Source organism: Schistocerca gregaria, chromosome X (assembly GCF_023897955.1).
Source record: "Schistocerca gregaria isolate iqSchGreg1 chromosome X, iqSchGreg1.2, whole genome shotgun sequence".
Taxonomy (NCBI): domain Eukaryota; kingdom Metazoa; phylum Arthropoda; class Insecta; order Orthoptera; family Acrididae; genus Schistocerca; species Schistocerca gregaria.
The window spans coordinates 386,645,687-386,667,830 of record NC_064931.1 but is presented as its reverse complement, the minus strand read 5'-3'; the positions used below and the strand labels follow the sequence as shown (position 1 = coordinate 386,667,830).

The 22,144-nt window shown below is 41.7% G+C and overlaps 1 protein-coding gene across 1 annotated transcript in view; it reads left to right on the top strand.

Moving 5' to 3' along the window:
• The window catches only part of LOC126299302 (single-minded homolog 1-like), a 496,270-nt gene extending 478,725 nt beyond the window's left edge, over positions 1 to 17,545 (top strand). Inside the window, exons 10-11 of the mRNA XM_049991100.1 lie at positions 5,577 to 5,724; positions 11,952 to 17,545. Of these exons, the coding sequence (XP_049847057.1) occupies positions 5,577 to 5,724; positions 11,952 to 12,603 (800 nt within the window). The 3' untranslated portion in view covers positions 12,604 to 17,545. The remainder of the gene's footprint in view (positions 1 to 5,576; positions 5,725 to 11,951) is intronic.
• Positions 17,546 to 22,144: the final 4,599 nt, after the last annotated feature.

Sequence of the window (22,144 nt, the reverse complement as noted above, 5' to 3'; positions counted from 1 at the left end):
TGGTTTCACCTGTTGCACAGTCAGGACTATGTTTTTGTGTGTTCGTTTGTTTTTCCTGTACGTTGTGAGTTCTGCCAGTCTTGTGAATGCATTGTTTTACGTAGATAGTGAGTGAGTGACGGTGAAAAAGAGAGAGAGAGAGAAAGACAGAGTGTGTATGGGTGTAAATATGAGTGCAAAAAAGGTGAAAAAACAGTGATATTTTTTTGAAGACAACTTTTATGAAATTTTGAAAATATCGAAGTGCAACAAACAGATTGTAGAAGAGACGAAAAATCGAGAAGGATGAAATTGTAACCAAGGTTTTTCCGACTTCAGTCCCCGCTAACAACGAGAGAAAAAGCTATCTACTTTGGATCATGTAAAAAAAAAAGAGGAATAAACACCGTAAGTAAATCGTACGCCATATTAGTAAAGGAAAAGCTGTTTTCACTCCATAAGTACCAAAACGTAGAATCGTATTATGGATACTATATTGCAGAATGACCAATAATAATGTTTTTCAAATAAAAGTAAAACGCATTTGGTATAAAACATTCTTATATTACAGCACACCTAAAACGGAAAAGACTAATAAAATTTGATTGCCAAACAATGTTAAGTGAGAACGATGTCGCCATTCTCACGAAGATTACTGTACTTTGCGTGACTGTTATGCTCCCCTATCAGCTGAATCTACATTACGAACCAAGCAGCGCATCTTTGAATTCATCCGATGTTTCTTTAGTACCAGAAGTAAGAGACATGTTTTTCCACTTACCAGTACAGTACATGGAGCTAGTGGAGGAATTCAATTAAGATAAGGGCCAGAGGAAGAGATCTGGAGGCCGAAATAGTAATAATAATAAAAGCGGCTGCTTAAGCATAATGTTATTGTTATTGTTGCATTCAGTCAGAAGACTGGTTTGATCCAGCTCTCCTACAGTGGATCTGCATGTCCTCAGGAAAAATTACAAGGCCAAATGAGCCAATCATCCAGTATATTGACGCTGCAAATACAGAAAAGGCTGCTGCCGCTCTTCAGGAACCACAGGTTAGTCTGAACTCTCTACAGATACCCCTCCGTCGCAGTGGCACCTACGGTACGACTATCTCTATCGTTGACTCAAGCAAGCCTCCCTGCCTCGTCAAGGTCCATGGTTCAGGGGGGAAAGCATATCATCAATCAAAAAAAAAATGTTCAAATGTGTGTGAAATCTTATGGGACTTAACTGCTAAGATCATCAGTCCCTATGCTTACACACTACTTAACCTAAATTATCCTAAGGACAAACACACACACACCCATGCCCGAGGGAGGACTCGAACCTCCGCCGGGTCCAGCCACACAGTCTATGACTGCAGCGCCTGAGATCGCTCGGCTAATCCCGCGCGGCGCATAGCATCAATCCAAAGGTTCACCTGGCTGTGTGAGTTAGTTCGAAGGTCTCAGCATACTACCTTCAACAGGACCAAGCCTAGCCATGCACTGCGGAGCTCAAAGCAGAGTATTGGAAAATTGTTAAGACGATAGGAAAAATGTCTAAGTCGGTGCTGCAACTGTGTACAGAAGTAGCTAAATGTTGCAAGTAAAACATTTTTAATTTTCTCTGTGGTTTCCATTTCATGGCCGATCGGAGGCTGAGAAAAAAATAGCCCTCGTAATATGTTGGGAAAGTTAATTCTGAGGTCGAATGAAAAGTTGGCAAAATTATCATAAGTATCGATATATCGACTTTTGGAGAAATACCTGAGTGCGGTCGATGTTGATGTTGTATCGAATATAAACTGTCGGTATTTTCTACGTCTCGGATTTTCAACATATCGAAAAGAGTCAGTTTAACTTAAAAAAAATTTAGTTTTGAAACAAGAAACTGTTAATATTTAAATTTGTTCTATTAGAAAGAAGGATCGTTCTAGTTTAACCGCCAGTTGACGACGAGGTCACTGAGACGGGCCATAATCTCCAACTTGGGAAGAAAATGGGCCATGCCCTTTCTAAAGAAGCAACCCGGCATTTGCCCTTAGCGCTTTTAGGAAATCACGGAATAGCGGAGTCTGGATGGTTGGACGGATATCTGAGCTGCCGTCTTCCCACTGTGTCACCTCGCACGCTGTTCAATTAGTGAGCCGTCATTCCTGATATACACGCAAGTTACGTCACAAAATTCGTTTAGTTTTTATAAAAAAATGCATTTTAACATGTTCATTGCGGCTGTAAATAACGGCCCGAGGTAATTAATAGTTCGCATTCAAGTTGAAGCCTAAGCAACGAGTACACGAAAGAGCACAGTACAACTAGCAGCACCTGAAGAAAACATCTGGGTCGGCTGTCGAAGTATTGTGTATAATATGGAAACGACAGCTCGATTGAGTACTCGGAAGCACACCATTAAATATTGAGACATATAGTTTGTATCGTTTATTTATTTTCAGTACCATCAGTCGTATACTGGTAAGGTGAAGCGTACTTAATAGGTCACTGTTCCCGCCGTTTTCACTGAATACTACAGTTCACTCTTATTCACCATCATTCACACGTCTTCTATGAATCTCCTGGTGTTCCTAAGTAACTTGTTGGAGGTTCTAGTTGCAGCGTTATCGATTTCTGCCCGGGTTACATGGAAACGTTAGCTTTGAAATACGTGATTTACGTAATGCTGGTACCGACCTGCTCAAGTGTGCCACAGCACACACCTTCGCCATACAACACAGTAAGGCAGCTCGTAAGGGCAGGGTCTCGTCGGCAGGGGTACGAGTCGCCCCTTCCGCAGGCGCCCATATTAGCTGCTGGCCCGACGGTAGTCCTAAGCCAACAGCGCTCGTGATTTAATTTTCTTTTTACAGCCCGGTCGTAGCACGAGTAGTTAATCCAGAGGCTGAGTGCCCCTAGTAGGGGAGGGTGGGGGCGGGGGCGCGGCGCACGCGCAAGGATGTGTAACTAAGCTATTTATGGATGTCTCCTCCGGTGAATCAGATAATGACATAATACGGCGCCGCCGCCTGAGCAAACACGCGCCCGATAGCGGCCAGGCGCAACTTTAATGAATCCTGCTAATGATTTAATACTGCCGCCTGTCCACTCGCAAGAACTTGCACGCAGTCGCATCCATTATTGCGCCGAATTTGCCGTGCTGTCTGTTCGAAGGAAGGAGGGCTCGTCAGAATTAAACGTCCCGTCGACATACAGGTCGTTAGAAGCGGAACACTAGAGCCATCTGTGGCTGGTCGCCGCAACAGTTTCCCCTTCGATCCGGATCTGGCATACCTCCTTGTCGCCCAAGCTAGCGCGCTGCATATTAAACTATGCAAACAGGCCAACTGGACATGTACAGCGGAGGATAAAAACTTAAGAAAAACTGGGTCTTTCAAGCAACAGAGAACTGGAGAAGTTTCTCGGAAAAGATGTGTCTGCACAGTAGAATTTTAGGACTTGTACAGTTGTATGGTTACTCTGTAATTCACAATTAAGCGCTTGGCAGAGGATTTATCGAACCACCTTTAAGCTACTTCTCTACCATTCCACACTCGAATAGCGCGAGGGAAAAACGAACACTTGAATCTTTCCGTACGAGCTCTGATTTCTCTTATTTTATTATGATGATCCTTTCTCCCTATATAGGTGGGTGCCAACCAAATATTTTCACACTCTGAGGAAAAAGCTAGTGACTGAAATGTCATGAGAAGGTCCTGCCGTAGCGGAAACCCTTTTGTTTCAATGACTGCCACCTCAATTCGTGTATCATATCCGTGGTACTCTCTACCCTCTTTTGCGTTCAATCGTGTGATAGACCTCTTAGACAGCTGTGTCATTCTAGTAAAAGTTAACCCCCTTCCTTTCTCGAAGTACTACCATATGACTTGAAGGCAATCAAATCTTTCGAAAGAAGGCAACTTACAAACTGATCACATCCGACAAAAGATGAAACCGTTTGCCTACTGCCTGTTTTGACATTTACGTACTTATCTAACCAGTCGTAGCAAAGAGGTTTGGAGGAACGTAAATACTGATAGCCCACCCAGCTCTAAACCATTGCGCCATCTCGCTTTGTAGTCTACTGTTGGGCTGCTGGAAGAAAGGAACCCACTAACTATTAATTTTTCATTTTCCAAGCACGAGAGAACTTATCGTCTGGGGTCCATGATGATTGTTTCCTTCTTGTGCCTGTTATGTGTATTACTTCACATTTATCTATACAGTGATTCCCAGAAATGTTGTGACGAACTTCGAGCGGTTGTAGAGAGTGTCTTGAGGAACAAATCGAGGACAGGAACCTGTTTCCGGAAACATTATCCAACGAAGCTACAGAGCGTCGAAGTTAAATACGCCGGCACCCGCCACTAGGTAATCCCTTCGGCAGCAAACGCGATTTTCTACGTTGACGGACCGCAGGCAGAACGTCTCACAATGTTGTTTGTTATTCACTGATTGCGACTGATTCCCACGATCGCCACTGGAGAAGATGGAGCTGGCTGCTGGGTAGGAAGATCTAGTCTCTTATGAATGCGATGGTACTTTGACTTGGCTCATGACGCTTTCGGACACACGTTTCCATCTGCATTTCACTCTACCTCAGTATACCGAAAAACGGTGGAGATTTTGAAGGTTTCCGGGAGAAAAATAAACTGCAGATGGAAACCGTCATCTAGCAAGAGAACAAAACATCGCATTCATAGGAGACAAGGCTTGTCTACGTGGTAGTTTGCTCTATCTTCTAGACTGGTGACTGTGCCAGTCAGCTGCGATTCCAAGATGTCCCGTCTACGGTCTGTCAGAGGACTAAGTCACGTTTGCTGCCGAAGGGCCGCGAGGGATTAGCCGAGCGATCTAAGGCTCTGCAGTCATGGACTGTGCGGATGGCCCCGGCAGAGGTTCGAGCCCTCCCTCGGGCATGGGTGTGTGTGTTTGTCCTTAGGATAATTTAGGTTAAGTAGTGTGTAAGCTGAGGGGATGATGACCTTAGCAGTTAAGTCCCATAAGATTTCACACACATTCAAACATTTGATTTCAGCTGCCGAAGGGGATGGCCTAGTGGCAAGCGCCGACGCCTATAACTTCGACTCTCTGTAGCGTTGTTGGATGACGTTTCCGGACACGGGTTCCCATCCTCAATTTATTCCTCAAGACAACCTTTACAACAGTTTGTCGCAACATTTCAGGGACACCCTGTATACTCAAGAATGAATAGTGTTTTACAAGCCGGCCAGAGTGGCCGAGCGGTTCTAGGCGCTTGAGTCTGGAACCGCGCGACCGCTACGGTCGCAGGTTCGAATCCTGCCTCGGGCATGGATGTGTGTGATGTCCTTAGGTTGGTTAGGTTTAAGTAGTTCTAAGTTCTAGGGGACTGATGACCTCAGCTGTTAAGTCCCATAGTGCTCAGGGCCATTTCAACCATTTTTTTTGTTTTAAAAAGTACACCTATGTTTCAAAACATTGTTTAGTGTTGTTCTGCAGCTTTCCATGAAGCATAAATATTGATTGAAGTCGTATCGCCACTATATTTTATGACTGCCAATTTAGTCGTGTGCTTTTATTATTAAAATATGTAACCCCTTGTGGGTAGCGACTAGCATTTGAATAAAGTGTTTTTTGACAGTTTTGTTCAAGGGTCAAGTAACGACGAAATACTACCGGTTTCTGACGAAGGATGGTGGTTGGGTGTGGATGCAGAGCTACGCCACGATCGTCCACAATAGCCGATCCTCGCGGCCTCATTGCGTCGTCAGCGTCAACTACGTGCTCAGGTAAGTACGTGCCAATACAAGCTCCAACTAACCGACTAAAACTGTTGCTGCCATATAGACTGGGAAGACAAGACTGAACTGACTACCGCGCACAAAGAGGCATGTAAACAGTCATTCTTCCCGCCCTCCATACGTCAATGCAATGGAAAGTAACCCTAATGCTTGGTACTATGGGAAGAGCCCTCTTCCATGCACTTCACAATGGTCCGCAGTTTATATGTAGATATAGACGTGGATTAAGGCCACTGACGCTGTACCTCTTTCAGACTTCAGCTTATTAACCGCCAGGAGAACAATGTGCTGATCCCACGTCCCCCCATACTGCTATAGGTGGAGGATGACACGGTGGTCGGTCGGTCCCGACTGGCCAGCCTGAGCCCAGGCCGGTGGAGCTTTCATACACGGCGTTACCAAAATTCGTGGGAAAAAACTGAATCTGATGTCGGTCGTCGCCTTCTGAAGTCTATGCGGTGCTTTTGTCTCCGTGCAATCCTGGTACATACAGTTTGCTGACGCTCCATATTCAAATCGACGGCTACGTGACTCGGAGTTGACCGTCGATCCCCCATATAACTCTGCAGAGGAGACGTCAAGTCCGTTCGTCAAACACTTGTGGTCGTCCTGAGTAGCGGTTTCCGCTTGTGGAAACATTGTCTCTGCGAGACTGAAAGTCCACCTTAGACGCCGTTGACCTCGGAAATCCGAATTCTTGTGTAATATCCAATTTCCTATGACCTATGGGTCTTTCACCACTTATCGTCCCACGACCAAATTTGGTTAACTCGCGATGTGCTGCCTTGTTCACAACGCATTTGTCGGTAACTGCTCAGACAGCGCCTCTACACTCGTGTTTTATGCCGCACGCAGCCGCAATATTCGTGCGTCGTTTACAGCATTTCTTCAAATGGGGCAATCCTTCCTCTGAATTTTGACCACTCAGTTTATATTCTGGTTTTACTTCATTTTTCGTGACTGAGCGCTTTGAGAGTACTTGGTGCACTACTATATTTCCCCCTTTCCTGTTTAACCATTTCATGTCACTGCATCTGTATTACTCTTTTCCTCGTCGATATATTCATTTCATTTCAGGATATTTACTTCAGTTCAAAAGTTCATTTTTAGGCAATAGAGACCTCTTCGTTATACTAAGCACCACAGCCGTAAAATTACTCAATGAAGACGAGTTACTCCACACAGACTAATATTTATTGAGGCCCCTTCTTTCTTGCACAACTAGTTCCGTTTTATATAAGCATTTTCTAGAGTTGACATGCGCTACTATCAATATGAGCGTAAATGATAATGAATAATATCTACGCGCAGCTGCAGTACATTGTTACTGTTTTCATCTCTGTGACACCTGCTCGCTGTTACGTCTGTGTCGCAAGTCAGTGACATGGCTGTTCGACTGATGGTAGGTAGAGTGCGGCCTTTCTTCGCTTCGACACTAGAATGGGGAGAGTATGGGACCAATCACCACAACCGCCTTTTACGCCCGGGAAAGTTCAAATGGCTCTGAGCACTATGGGACTTAACATCGGAGGTCATCAGTCCCCTAGACTTAGAACTACTTAAACCTAACTAACCTAAGGACATCACACACATCCATACGCGAGGCAGGATTCGAACCCACGACCGTAGCAGTCGCGCGGTTCCGGACTGAAGCGCCTAGAACCGCTCGGCCGTCGCGGCCTGCACGCCTGGGAATGATCCTCGGTACTCATTTGATAGCAAGATGAGTTGACCAGGAGCAACTGGAACGAGCCGGCCGTTGGTGACCGAGCGGTTCTAGGCGCTTCAGTACGGAACCGCGTGATAGCTACGGTCACAGGTTCGAATCATGCCTCGGGCACGGATGTGTGCGATGTCCGAAGTTAGTTAGGTTTAAGTGGTTCTAAGTTCTAGGGGACTGATGACCTCAGATGTTAAGTCCCATAGTCAATGTATTAGGAGTGGTGAGGCGAGGCGAACATTCTTTTTATATTTTTTTTTTATTTTTTATTTTTATTTCCTTTGTACCACACCTAAAATGGCTGGAACTGACACCGCATCGTGAAGTAAATAAACGAAACAAATAATCTCGCAAATTTCCTGCGCCGAGGTAATGTATATGGAGAAACGAAAAATGTGCTTCGAACCTGTTGCGCCGCTACTCTCCTTACGCTTGCTTATCCAGGTATGTCTTCACGCATGTCGTAGGTTATTCCAGCGGTATCCGGTCGTGTTGTCGTCAGCTCAGTCAGTGGGTATCTCCTCCTACCTGTTCATCCAGCTGCGTCGAGAGTCGCATAGGGCACTCCCTAAATAATTAGAAAAATTTTGCATATACTTCGGGTTCAGTAAATTCGTACAATGACGTTCTTGTAGGTAGTTCCAAAAGTCCAATACATCTTTAGGTCCGTCGTGAAAAAATATTTCACCGCGTGCCCACGGAACCACGTGACTGCGCTGGTTCTGGTGGGCGGGAAATACAGTTCATTTGGAAAAAGAAGAAACCTGCGTGCGATATGTTTCGGGTTCACTTCGTAGAAACAAAACTTGTAGCACCAAGCGTCATACGTCTTCTGCCGCGCCACATCTGAGACGGTGCTTGCACGTGTCTGATAGCCCACTAAACCAACAAGGTCACCGCTGTTAGGTACTGTTCAATAATACCTATGTACTGTGGCAGCCGAGCATAATTTTTGACACCCGTTTTGACTGTAGCATAAACAGAAATTCGAAAATGGATATGTAACCCCAGACTGATTTCTTGGCTAACAAGAAGACCACACGACAGTCGGATTTTTTTGTAATTTCTTATATTTGTGATACTTGACTATCACTGCTCAAACATTAGTCCAACAAAGAAATTTCATCCAACTCTAAAAATGCTGGAGAATTTTCGAATTCCAAGTTTTCCGAGCATCTTTTATTCCCTAAGCTAAGAAAATGTTTCGAAGGACCACATCAAGGGTACACGAGTGGGCCTTCAGCTCCAAAAGCCCACGTCGATGATGTTTCGTTGAATGGTTCGCACGATGACACTTGATTGCTCAGCATCAAAATATGCAGCAATTTGCGGAAGGGTTAAACGATTCTCTTCAGTCGTCGTTGGTCCCGTTCTTGCAGGATCTTTTTGCGGCCGCAGCGACGTCGGCAATTTTATGTTTTACCGGATTCCTAATATTCATGGTACACTCGTCAAATGATCGCACGGGAAAAGCCCCACTTCATTGCTGCCTCGGAGATGCTGTGTCCCGTTGCTCGAGCGCGGACTGTATACCACGTTCAAACTCAATTAAATCTTGATAACCTGCATTGTAGCAGCAGTAACCGTTTTAACAGCTGCGCCGGATACTTGTCGTATGTGGGCGTTGCCGACCGCAGCTCCATATTCTGCCTGTTTACATATCTGCGTATTTAAATACACATGCGCATACCGATTTCTTTGGCGCTTCAGTGTATGTCATGGACAGACACGAAAGTTCCTCGTGGCCCATTGGTACGGCAATTAACTCCTGACAAACACGAGAGTGGAAGTCGTTGAGAGATTGAGTTTATAAACAAATGTCACGCGGCAAGAAATCTGAGAAACAGTTAACCATAGCTTGCGATTTCTAGACTTACTTGTCATTATCGAGACTCTTAGTTTTCCCACTACTTTATTTATTCCTCATTTAGCCTCGTCAGATTCGGACCTTAAGGCCGTCTCTTACGTTTGACCAGGAATAACACATAAACATATTTCATAACAATCACAATAATAATAATTTGTACTATTAATAAAAAATAATTATTGGCAACTATGACAGTAATACTAATAATGATGATAAAAGAATGGAGGCAACGAGAATTATAGTGATTAGTAATTACCTATCAAGCTTAGTAATAATTATTTGCGTTATTAATAAAAGTAATAATTGGCAGTAATAATAATTTTTATTCTTAGAAAGTTAGCTGCGAAATTTGGAAACTGGTATATGTAAAAATATAAAATTCTGAATATGAAGTATTGTGATAAGAGGATTTGCTGGTGCCAACTCATCCGGATCTCAAAGAAGATAAGGATTAATTAAGGATAATATAATTAATTATGATGATATTTATACAAATGTGATTGAGTCCTTCAATGAAAGTAAGGGTGGAACGGAATTTTTTAAGTACCTCCAGTTAGTCCTAAAGGTTATTTGAGCCCATCTGGTGTTCATATGGCCTAGAGTACTTCTCATCGTAGTAGTTATTGCATCTTATTCCTATTTTAGTCACGTATGGAACGTGTGGAATTTTATTGCCTAAATGCCTCTTAGCTCACTGTAATTAATCTCATCTTGTCTTCGCGATCCTTATGGAAGTGGCACATACAGGTATTTAGTACACAATCCGATCAAAAGTATCCGAATACCTATTAGAGGACATAATTGTGAGGTGTTTCCACTCTTCGCCATTATGCCGGCTTGAACTCCGTCGGTAACACTTTCAGTCAATATCTGTAGAGGAATGGCAACCCATTCTTCCTTAAAAGCCGAAACCAGAAAGCTACTGATGTTGGGCGCTGTCTGGCTCTGAGCATTATGGGACTTAACTGCTGTGGTCATCAGTCCCCTATAACTTAGAACTACTTAAACCTGACTAACCTAAGGACATCACACACATCCATGCCCAGGGCAGGATTCGAACCTGCAACCGTAGCGGTCGCGCGGTTCCAGACTGTAGCACCTAGAACCCCTCGGCCACATCGGCCGGCTTGGGCGCTGGAATCTGAACCGAAATAGACATTGTAACTCCTCGCAAAGTCATTCGACTAGGTTCGGGTTGGGACCCTGGACAGGCCAGTCCATTTTAGGAATGTTATTGCTCGGAAATCATTACCTCACATTGTCATGCTAATACAAATAGTTATCGTCTCTGAACTGTCCTAGTGTAAACAAAACACAATGCTGTAAAACGTGTTTATATATCGTTCCGCATTTAGCGGTTTCTTATGTGCAATAAGGGAACCCACCCTATTCACGAAAAACACACTATTACCGGTACACCACCTGTGCTGTACTTCACTGCTGGCTCAATACTTCATGGCATGTAACGTTCTTCAGGCATTCGTCAAACCCAAATCGTTCCATCGGATTGCCACAGGGAATGGTGTAATTCATGACTCCAAGTCAGTCGTTTCCAGTGATCCACTGTTAAGTGGCATTACCGCCCGGAATTAGCGGAGCGGACTAGGCGCTGCAGTCATGGACTGTGCGGCTGGTCCCGGCGGAGGTTCGAGTCCTCCCTCGGGCATGGATGTGTGTGTTCGTCCTTAGGATAGTTTAGTTTAAGTATTATGTAAGCTTAGGGACTGATGACCTTAGCCGTTAAGTCCCATAAGATTTCACACACATTTGAACATTTTATTAAGTGTCATTGCTCTCTATACCAGCTCAAGCATCGCTTAACACTGACTACACATATGAGCGACTTGTGACAAGGTGCTCGACCTTTATATCCCATTTTTTTTAACTCACCACGTGCAGTCACTGTGGTAGCTCGACTCGTGGTACCTTTGGAACTCGAGAGTGATTCCTTCCTCTGGATTCGAGCAGTTTTTTAGAGCCACATTCGCAATGCTCGACAGTCCCTTTCAATCAGTACACGAGGTCTGCCTCGTCTGTCTTCGGCTGTGGTTGTTCCTTCGCGTTTCCACTTCACAATGACATCACTAACAGTCCAATAGGACAACTTTAAAGGGTCGAAACTTCTTTGATGGGTTTGTTACTCAGCTTTCCATGACTAGTCCATTTTCGAACTCAACAGACTCTTCTGCTGGTACTGCTTCTCTATTAATAGTACTGTCCGCTTACTTTTATAGCAGAGAGTCCGTCGCTCTTGACATCATGTGGTCGCCGACCGGAGTGGCGCTACAGTCTGGAACCGCCAGACCGCTACGGTCGCAGGTTCGAACCCTGCCTCGGGCATGGATGTGTGTGATGTTCTTAGGTTAGTTAGGTATAAGTAGCTCTAAGTTCTAGGGGACTGATGACCTCAGAAGTTAAGTCCCATATTGCTCAGAGCCGTTTGAACCATTTGAACATCATGTGGTCTTCCGCGTTACATAAGGACGCTCGGCTACTTCTGAACAGATAGTGTGTATTCCTAGATCCGTCGCGTAAAGTCGTTTCCCTAAGCTTTTAACTCAGGTTGCTGCGCCCGGTTAGAAGAGCGCCTCCCGGTCTGGGGAGCTTACAGAGTGTTGTGGTTTGCAGCGAGCAGGAGGCGAAGGAGCTGGTGCTGAACGTAGAGCAGATCGCGGGCCGCGAGGAGCTGGGGTCTGAGGGCCCGCCGGCCAAGGCGCGCTCGCCCGTGCGGCAGGCCAAGTTCCGGCCGCTGGCGGCGCCGGCCGCCGCGCCCGCGCCCGACGACGACTACAGCGACTCGTCGAGCGGCGCGCTCGCCGGCTACGCGGCAGACTACGTGGGGCCGCCCCCGCAGTACCCCGCGGCCGGCGGCTACGAGGAGCCCGCCTTCTACTCCGAGCTGTTCTACCCGTACGCCGAGCCGGCGGCGGCGCCCGCCTCCGTCCCCGCGGCCGGCACGCCCCCGCAGCTGGGCCTGGTGCAGCCGCAGCAGCGGCCGTTCAGCTCGTCGTCCAGCAGCTGCAGCAGCTCGGAGAGCGACGTGCAGCCGCCGGCCTTCTGCATGCCGCTGCACGGGCCCGCCGCGCCCCAGCAGCCGCAGTTCGGCCTCGCCTGCAGCTTCGGCGACGGCCAGCAGGGCGGCGGCCAGCCCTACCACCACCACCACCACCATCACCACCACCACCACCACCAGCAGCAGGCGGCGCTGGCACAGCCCGGCTACACCAGCGTCATCGTCGACACGCAGCAGTACCAGCTGGCCAACGAGTACGTCCGCTGACTGGCGCGCGACGCGGAAACCGCCGCCGGCGGTCGCACTGACGCTGCCCGGGAATGGCAGTGAGGACCCTGCCGCTCCGCTAGAGGCCGCCCCGTCGCCGGCGTCGGCGCGCCTCGACTCCGCGGCTGACGGTGGCGCCGCACCTCTTCCCCAGACGCACCCCGGCCCCGGACATTCGGGAACGGGACGACTTGCGGCCAGACCTCGCTAGTGCGCTAGACGGAACGCGCGAAGAGAGGAGCCACGCCGTTCGACACTTCAGGTTTCCGACGAGTGAGACTGCGATTCTCCATCCTCACTGTACCCTACTGCTCTCTGATGACGTGTTTCCCCACAACTGACAACTGTAACCGTCAGAGAAGCACCTTCGTCTGCTAAATCGAGTATCTTATTTTTGTCTTCAGGTATGGACGTGCGGAAATCGTCGGAGTGTGGCGTCGGAGGTTCTCCGTTACGTCTCGAATGTACGTCGATAAGAAGCTTCGGCTTCTGTGAGTTTTGATTTGTGCGAGAACGAATAGTAACAGTCTAAAGCGCAATTTCTTTTACTTCTGTTTCCTGGTGACCAGTTTCGGTTATCATAACCGTCATGTGTTTGTATTTTCGTAATTGTGGACAGAAGATGGTTACGGTAACTGAAGATGTTTACCACCTATAAAAGTAAAAGAAATTATCATTTAGACTGTCACTATTTTTGTATGTGAGTAACATTTTGGGAAGTGCGGGGCTGTACTGATGGGATCTCGTAGCCCTGGCTGGTATGCCACGCCTGGATTGCACCACCCCCCACTCTCACACTTCTTGTCTCCTTTATGATTCTCCTGAAAAATTACTCTTTTTGCAATACAGGGTTGCCAGCTCAGAGGAACCTCATCCTGCCTACAACACCCCCCCCCCCCCCCGCCACAACCACCTCCACCTCTACCATCGCTATAGTACACAGCATCCATAGACACAGCAACAGGCAACCCTCATAATTAATTAACTGGCTGCAAAAGTACATATCCTCGACTCTTATTTGCTCAGCAAATGCTACCAATCTAATGCTTAATCCTGAGAAACTTGTTTGCTCCTTATTTTTACGACAGTCTTTTGTCACCCCACTTTACCTGAATCCTCGACACTGGCCGAGCACTTTTCTCCCCGGTACGGCCCTGGAAGAATGTATCGCTAGATACTTCCGGCCTAGGTACGGGTAGCTATCCGTAATACTGGCCAGATCCTGCAGAACTACTAGATATGTCGTGTGAAGCCATTGTAGCAGACGTCTTGCCACCTGTCGAAATATCGGTGCTAATATTCACTTCACTAAATGAAACTTTGAAGTAATATTCTTATGCACTGTGGTAGTGTACCTCAGAATGTGAAAAGGTGGTTTATAAGAAACTGACTGTTAATACAGGTATCAGTGGAATAACTTTCAATTCTTTTGTACTTTACAAAAGAAATTTAAAAAAAAAAACCTTTTTGGTCTGAGCTAAGAAATGGAACTATTTCAGTGTGTCGAAACCACAATCTCTCTGCAAACTGTCAACTTGCGGTTGTGATATTAGTGGAGGTCCTCGACTGAGGTGGGATATTTTATAGTGGAAATTGTGCAGTAACTGTCAAAGCAGTCAAAACTTTTAATAGTGCTGCCCAGTACTGACTAAACAATGTGTGCGTAGTGTATATTGTCGTATGCCGTTGGAAAATTGTGTGATAAACTACAGATAAAACTTTGGTAACATGCCTGTGATCAATAGCTGTGCAGGTTTCTTCTTAAAGAGGCAGAAAGGTTGTTAAATGAGGACATGAGCAATTCTTTTCAGTTACAATGACTGTTACTTATAAAATAACAAAGTGGAACCTTCAAATCCAATGCTGTGTTCCACTGTAATCTGCATTTTTAAAATGGTTACAACTGAGTGGCCCAAAAGATGAAATTTTCTTCAAATGTATTTTTGTAATGATAAGAAAGTGTGTGTGCCAATTAAAATAATTAGTTGACTGTATCATGGAAATCTGTTGTAGTGAGTTATGGTGAAGATAAACTATATTGTATATCTCAGTCATAAGTTGTTTACTTTCCAAGAAACTGTGGAATTACAGTGAAGTATTCAGACACAGATCTCAGATTTAATGAAATTATTATATTGTTAGAAAATTACTTAAAAGCCTGTCTATCAAGATCACATCTTCACACCTTTCTGGAAGTTGTTTTGGCCTTTATATTCGAAGTATATGAAGTAGTCATCATTAAAATGTGAAGGAATTGTAGTGCAAGCATCACTGTGGAAACTTGACACTGATTAATGGGCTTTCAGAACTGAAAGTTATCTTTTAGGTACTGCTAAAAGGAGGATGTGAAAATAGGGGGAAAATGGTACAGATGTAAAAAGAAAGAATAGAAACCTCTTTGTCAACAGAGGCAGCTTGAATGGAACCCATTTCAGTAGAGTTCCAGAGACAAGATCTTAATTTGCCGTTTTTAGCTTATTCTTACATTGTGATGTACTAACATCCTGTGAATGTGTACTTTTTCTTTTGAATTTTACGTGTTACATACTTAATTACTCTCTTATCTTAATTTCAACCTCTTGACATAATATCGGACAACTTAGGCTTGAGTGTACAATTTCTTTCATCACTTTTCTGTGTTGTTGCCCTGATTCACATGAAAGAAACATTTGCTTCTGAAAGTTCAGCATTCAGTGTTTTAGCCCTATAATTTTAAAGAACACATACAATGCATCTATCACAGTTTAGTACTAATATTTCAAATTTCTCTGTTATTTTCAAATTATATTTGTGTTTTCTACAGTAACTAAAAGTTGTTGATGGAATAAAATTAATGAAATGAGTCTGAAGCAATCATATGGTGGATATGTTGAGCAGAGAGTAATAGCATGGAAAAGAAACTGAAATTTATATATCAGCCATTGAACTTGTACACTTCTACGTATCATTCTCGTGTGCCTATCTCCTGTTCAGCATCTCCATTACAAAGTGAGTGATTGTTATTTCATATTTTGTTATGTATATTTTATATTCCATTAGCACTGATGTTAAAGATGCCAATATGAACCTAAATAAAAAAAGAATGATACATTGAAGAGAACATAATGTCTATAGGATCATGAAACTCTTGTGTGTGATTTTTTCATTATTATTTCAAACATAATTACTGCTCATTGTATGCTACTTTCATGCACGTCTCAACAGAAGAGAAATACTGAAATCAGATACAGATCTTCCAGCCACTTGGAGAGGTGTGTAGGTACTGATCACAGTTGTCAAACATTCATTTTGTGTAGGCATTATGTTAAACAGAAATCACTTCCCATTGGCCTCCATGTGAAACTAAGTATGATTAATGTCAAAGTGTAATTGTTTTTCATTTTAGCCAAATATAGGTCAACTTCACATGCAATTAGTCAATTGACATACACAGTATGCTAGGAAAATCTGAAACAATTTTTTGTTGTTTCTAACAAATGCTTGTTAACATAAAAACAGGTTTCCCATTTTATAATTGAGATGCAACAAAATGCAAAAGTTTCAGTTAGTTCTTGCAACAACAACAAAAAATTATCAGATACAGCATTTGTGTAAAAGGAAGTTTAAATATTTTTTCATATTGTATCAAATAACACTGAATAGTTTTATATCGTAAGGAAAGTAATTAAGGTATGAGTAATGGCTGTACTAGTCCCAAAGAATACCTGTATTCATCATTGTTCAAAACTGTACAGATTGTAGAGTGCATCCATGTAAATAAACAGCTATGTAATAAAAAGATAAATAGATGAGAATGTTATACAAAATCATCATAACCAGTTTAAAATACAGTGTAAATTCATTTTGGAGTGCATACAATACTACATGTACATATTTATGTTTTTCATAAAATTATGCTCGTCAAGACCAAAGAATGTTAGACTTTATGTGGTTAGTTATTGATAAAACTGATGATACCCATAGCAGGAAGTTTCAGTTAAAAATATGTAACATGAAACTATAATAAAAATGGAAAATACTTGTATACCATAGTACTAAAATTGGTTAACAGCTTCTGTGGAAGGTAATAATGGAAATATATTTCAGAACTCCTATGTTCTGTAGAATTGTGATAAATACTGTAACGTCTTCCAGATTAAAAGAAAGCAAATGATTTTGTAGGCAAAATTAAATGTATATTATGAAGAAAAAAATTTTTGTACAATATTGCCATCAGTTTTTGCTGCAAGAGACATGCTCTTGCCAGAAAGTATATATAGAAGACTTTATATTAGAGTAACACAAATTAATTTTTTTTATGTGAATGCACTTTAAATTCATGGACCAAACTTCTGTTGATCACATTGAAATATGCTACAAAACTGTATTTCCAACATGACCAAATTCTTTCTGAATGAAGAAATAGTTTAAACTGTTTTAATTGATTTGATACAGCTCACAAAAATGAAAGTGTTTCCCTAAAATACAGTAACCCATGAAGTTGCTTTGAAATTTATTTTCTGCAAATCACCTCAGCTGTGCCAGCTTGATAATAAGAAACAATTGGCCTGTTCCCATGTAGCTTCTGTAGTTCAACTTGGATCAAGAAATTTGTTTAGAAAGTGAGGAATTATTTATAATGGTTAATTGAAATTCATTCATCATTTCTGTATCCACCACTATAATTTTAAGCTGATATGGTGATCTGAAATATATGATCAGTGCCTCCATTTATGCAAATATCATGATATCATTTGTATTCAAATGTCGAGCTTATTTTAAAATGTTGGTTCACAGAAGTTTATCACTACAGAAGGCAATAGCTAACATATTTCTCAAACTGAATAAAGGACAGTTCCTGTGATCAGATTTTCTTATAATCAAACAACTTGATATTAAAGTTGACTGGGACCTGTTGTTATTGTAAGTAATTATTTTGTAAATAAAGTATTCTGATTAGTTGGGCAAATATTTATTGTTTCAAAGAAACATTCCATTTGATATTTTTGTGTATTTTTTGCAGCAAAATCCTTCCTGTACTATAATTAGATATAAACATTTACACAAAATGAATGAAAACTTAATGGTGGCAACTCAGAATGGGAGTCATATAACACATCTTTCTGTGAAACAAATTTTCTCAGCAGCACTGATAACTAACAATCATAGTTCACCTGAAGGCTGTTAGAAACTGTAAATTTATGAACATCCTGACATGTAAGAGTGTGACTATGGACATACCTAAGCTATTTCTGCAATCTCAGCCAGTTTTCTACATTTTCCTTAATGGTCTTGTTGTTAGTGGAATGTTATAATCGTATTTACAAGTGAAGATGGGCCGCACAGAGGGTAAGGGTTAGTAATGTCAAGGTTTTCAGTTCAAAATAACAACTGCCTCATAGCATAGAGCTAATGCAGTGGATTCCTGAAATTCAACAATTATTTGTGGAAAAGTGTTTTCTGCTTACCATGAACAGAAGCCATGAATTCTCAAAATAAAATGCAAAGCCTTTGTGGAGAACAGATAGATATTATAATCATGTTTAATGCTTGGACTGACAAAGATTTTCAGACTAGGTGAGATGGCACAGTGCTTAGCAGACTAGACTGGCATTCAGATGTATGGCCATTCAAACCTTCATCTGGCCATCCGGATATATGTTCTTGTGGTTTCCCTAAATCACTTAATGATAATACTGAGTGATGCCTTTGAAGAAGAGTTGACCTAGTTCCCTCCTTTTCCTTCACTCAATCCTAACTTGGATTCTGTCTCTAGTGACCTCATCATCAATGTTAAACCCCAATCTTCCTTTCCTTCCTTCACAGAGCTTTAAAAGAGCGCCTTCAGAAAGTAAATGAGAGCTCATTAGCTGAAGGAGCATTTCTCACATTGAGCATACAGAATGAACCTTATCTCATTCATTTATAAATCTAAAAATTCTGTAGCCCTCCCGTTTAATGATCTACAGCAGATGTCGCCATCACCACACAAATAAGCATAAAATTACATGCATTTCAATGGAATTATCTGGCACAGTTTCCACAAGATTGGAGAAAATATGGAATTTTTAAACAAAATACTACTGTCAGAGCAATTTCAGAGGTTGTACAAATATGACTGTTTAGATGGAAAGAAAATCACCTGAATATTTTTAGAGGGGCAATAAAGTTCTTCATGAAGAACATCAGAGTTAGGAATTATAGTTAGAAACTAGAAAATATTTCAAAGTGGTTGACTGTGTATTTACTAATCGAGCAAGTCATTTAGTCACAAACTATGTCTTCCATTTCACTGCCTCAGGAAATACCATTCAGTATAACGGCCAATAGTGACAGGCTCTTGTGTCTGTCTGCAGTATGCACATCTGGATGTGCATAGAAGTACTAGTGTTGATTTTCAAATTAGTTTCAGTGTAATGAGAATATTTAGAAATTGCAGTGTTAATTATGGATGGCATAATGCAAACACAACATGTCAAGTAGCAGCAGCAGTTATCTTCCAAGCATATAATCTTTCATATGAAGAATGAGAAGCACAATTTCTAGGCTTTTAATGAAAACCATATAAGCACTCAAATTCACCTGCAGGTATTCACTAGTGAAATCTGTCATCTGCCCATTGCACTGACACATCTTTCTGTACAAGTGATTTGCTACCGGGCAAACTTCTTTGTCCAGCCCAAATACTCTGACACAAATTAGGTTCATCCAACATATAACTATGTGCCTTGTCTACAAACAATGATCTTTGACAATTTTCTCAGCAACCTTTCTTTTCCTCTCAGCCATGCTGCACATACAATACAAAATGTGTTTTAGCATCTATGCATACTCATGTCGCACACATATAGTCAGATTATTCTTAAACTAGAAAAACGTGCCATAAATATCACGACTTTAACAGAAAGGGACATCAACACCAACATGGATAATGTGTGTTATGTAGAGTTTGATTCCAGTTATTATGTGTACAGCAAAGTGAAGGACAGCTCTCAATACAGTAGACAGCTAGTAAGTAGCCTTTTGCATAGCTAAACAAATAGGAATCACACAGATTATTATTCTCACCTTCTGCCTCCTTGCAGTTAATATTCTTTTGCTTGGCTGAATATAAATCACACAAAACTGTCATTCTGACTTTGTACCTCCTGGCGATTAATACATATTAAACTGAACATTCGAGATAATATTCATCATTAAGTCATAAAATATCATTGACAACAGATGTTCTGGAGAAGGTTTAAGAAGTTGAAAAATTTCTTCCAGAAACAAAGGAAAGAATTTGCCAATTGCCCACAAGAAGTAATTGAGTGAAAGTATTATAACTAAATCAAAGAAGATTCTTATATTGTCCTTCACAATAACAAAAGTAAACATTGAATTCAATAGTAATAAATGGAAGGATGAAAGAGTAGCAAACAGTAACAGGAACAGAAGAAATGGTAAATAATGTTCTTAAAAGTATTATTTAGTGATTTTCCATTAATCATCTCACTCTCAATTTCAAAATGACACAACATATTCAGTTCTGTACATGTATAGGTGCTACACTAATGATAAGTGTTAACACATGGTGAGGAACTAATAACTATGGTGGTAACATAAAAAATTTTGGATGTCCATACTGATGAGAATTTAAACTGGGAAAAAACATTTTTGAACTCCTCAGGCAGCTTAGTTAAACCACATTTGCACTTTGAACCATTGCAAATCTTGCAGAAGGGGAAATCAGCAAACTGACATATTTTGGGTATTTTCATTCAGTAATGTCACATGGAATATTGTCTTGTGGTAACACTTCTTTAAGAAAGAAAGTGTGCATTTCTCAGAAATGTACTGTAGGAATAATATGTGGCACTCACTTGTGATCATCTTCTATACATCTTTTTAAAGAGTTAGGCATTTTGACTAACTGCTTCAAAATACATTTATTCCCTCTTGAAGCTTGTTGTGAATAATCCACTGCAGTCCAGAAGGAACAATAATGTACATAATTACAACACAACTGGAAAAATGACATTTGTTACTCCTCATTGAGGTTGGCTTAAGCACAAAAAGTGTTGCACAATGCTGCCACCAAAATGTTTGATCTCTAACTCAGTGAAATAAAATATCTGACAGACAGCAAGGCTGAATTTGGAAACAAAGTGAAAAACTCTCTCTCTTGCAGCTCCTCCTATTTCACAGATCAATTTCTAATTTTGCAGTGTGTAAAAATATGATGGATAGGAATTATTCACTCACTTCAGTTCTTAAAAAAGTAGATGATCAACATGTAGCCATATTTGCATATGAACATGTAAAGTGAATGTCACAGGACTCATTATATATTGTTATGATTAAACATGCAAATTATCCACAGAATATGAAATGAACTAACTAGAGTTCAATGTCTCATCCTAGGAATTGTCCTGCCATTCATCTGAATTAGTTATATACCTTAACCACTGCACAACCTCATTGAGATCCTAACAGGTAATAGGAAAGTAATAGAATGTGTATGTGATTCTCTTCCTAAACAGAATTTAGTTACCAGTGACAGAGGAAGTTGGGGAGCATAACCAGAAAGACAAAATCAATGGTGGGCTGCAGAATTTCTTTTAATACACAATGAATAATTTAAAGATTAGTATGATTTTACTAGACAGAAATGTAAAACGCTCATCCAGTCAGCCAAGTGTGATATTTCAAGGGATACCACAGTGTTGTTTAGAAAAAGAAATCTAAATAGTTAAGCAAATTCCTGAACTTTCAATAGTGTTACTACTGTACACTTATCAGTAATGCTTCCAGTCTATATGCTGAAAGAATATTATACTTTTCTAATTTGATCAAAAGTACTTTACTTGGTCCATAAACAATTTTTTTTTTCAACAAACTGAAATCTATTGGATGAGCTTCATTTAAAATTCAAATATTTAGCCCAGGCAAAAACTCTTTCTTTCAAGTAAAATGAGGCCAATGGTGACAAACAAAACACTAAGCCTTACACATCCTACATATACCTCTACACACATATTTATAACTAAGCTGACAACTGGAGGAACTAGATCTCAGAAACAGATTGAACAATAAAGTGGTTAAAATGCAATAAAACACACATGTTAGATATAGGTGTAACTGTGTTATTTACAAAAATATATTGGTTAATAATGCAACGATGATCTGTTGGAGTGTTGAGGTTTATGTAGGTCCATGTTCTGGCATCAACAATGCAACTGCTGATATACTCATAGATAGCTTACCAGTTCGCTGCTGCAGTTGGATAATTAGATGCAGGGATGCTCGATGTAAATGATATGGTGATGGAAGTGTTGGCTGAAGATGGGTGGTGGTTAGTTCTGTAAGTATCTTTGATGTTCATGTGGGAAATGTATGTGGGTGCTGAGGTGATTGGTGCATCTTATGGAGACATTCTAAATGGCTAGTACTTTGTGGTGTCTTAAGTAGTGAGGGAAGAGCATAGGGAGTTCTGATACAGAGAAATATTGGCATGGAGGATCTTTCTTTTAATTTAGAGCATAAAAGGCTGCAAGAATACCCCATCAAAAACAGCTGCCGG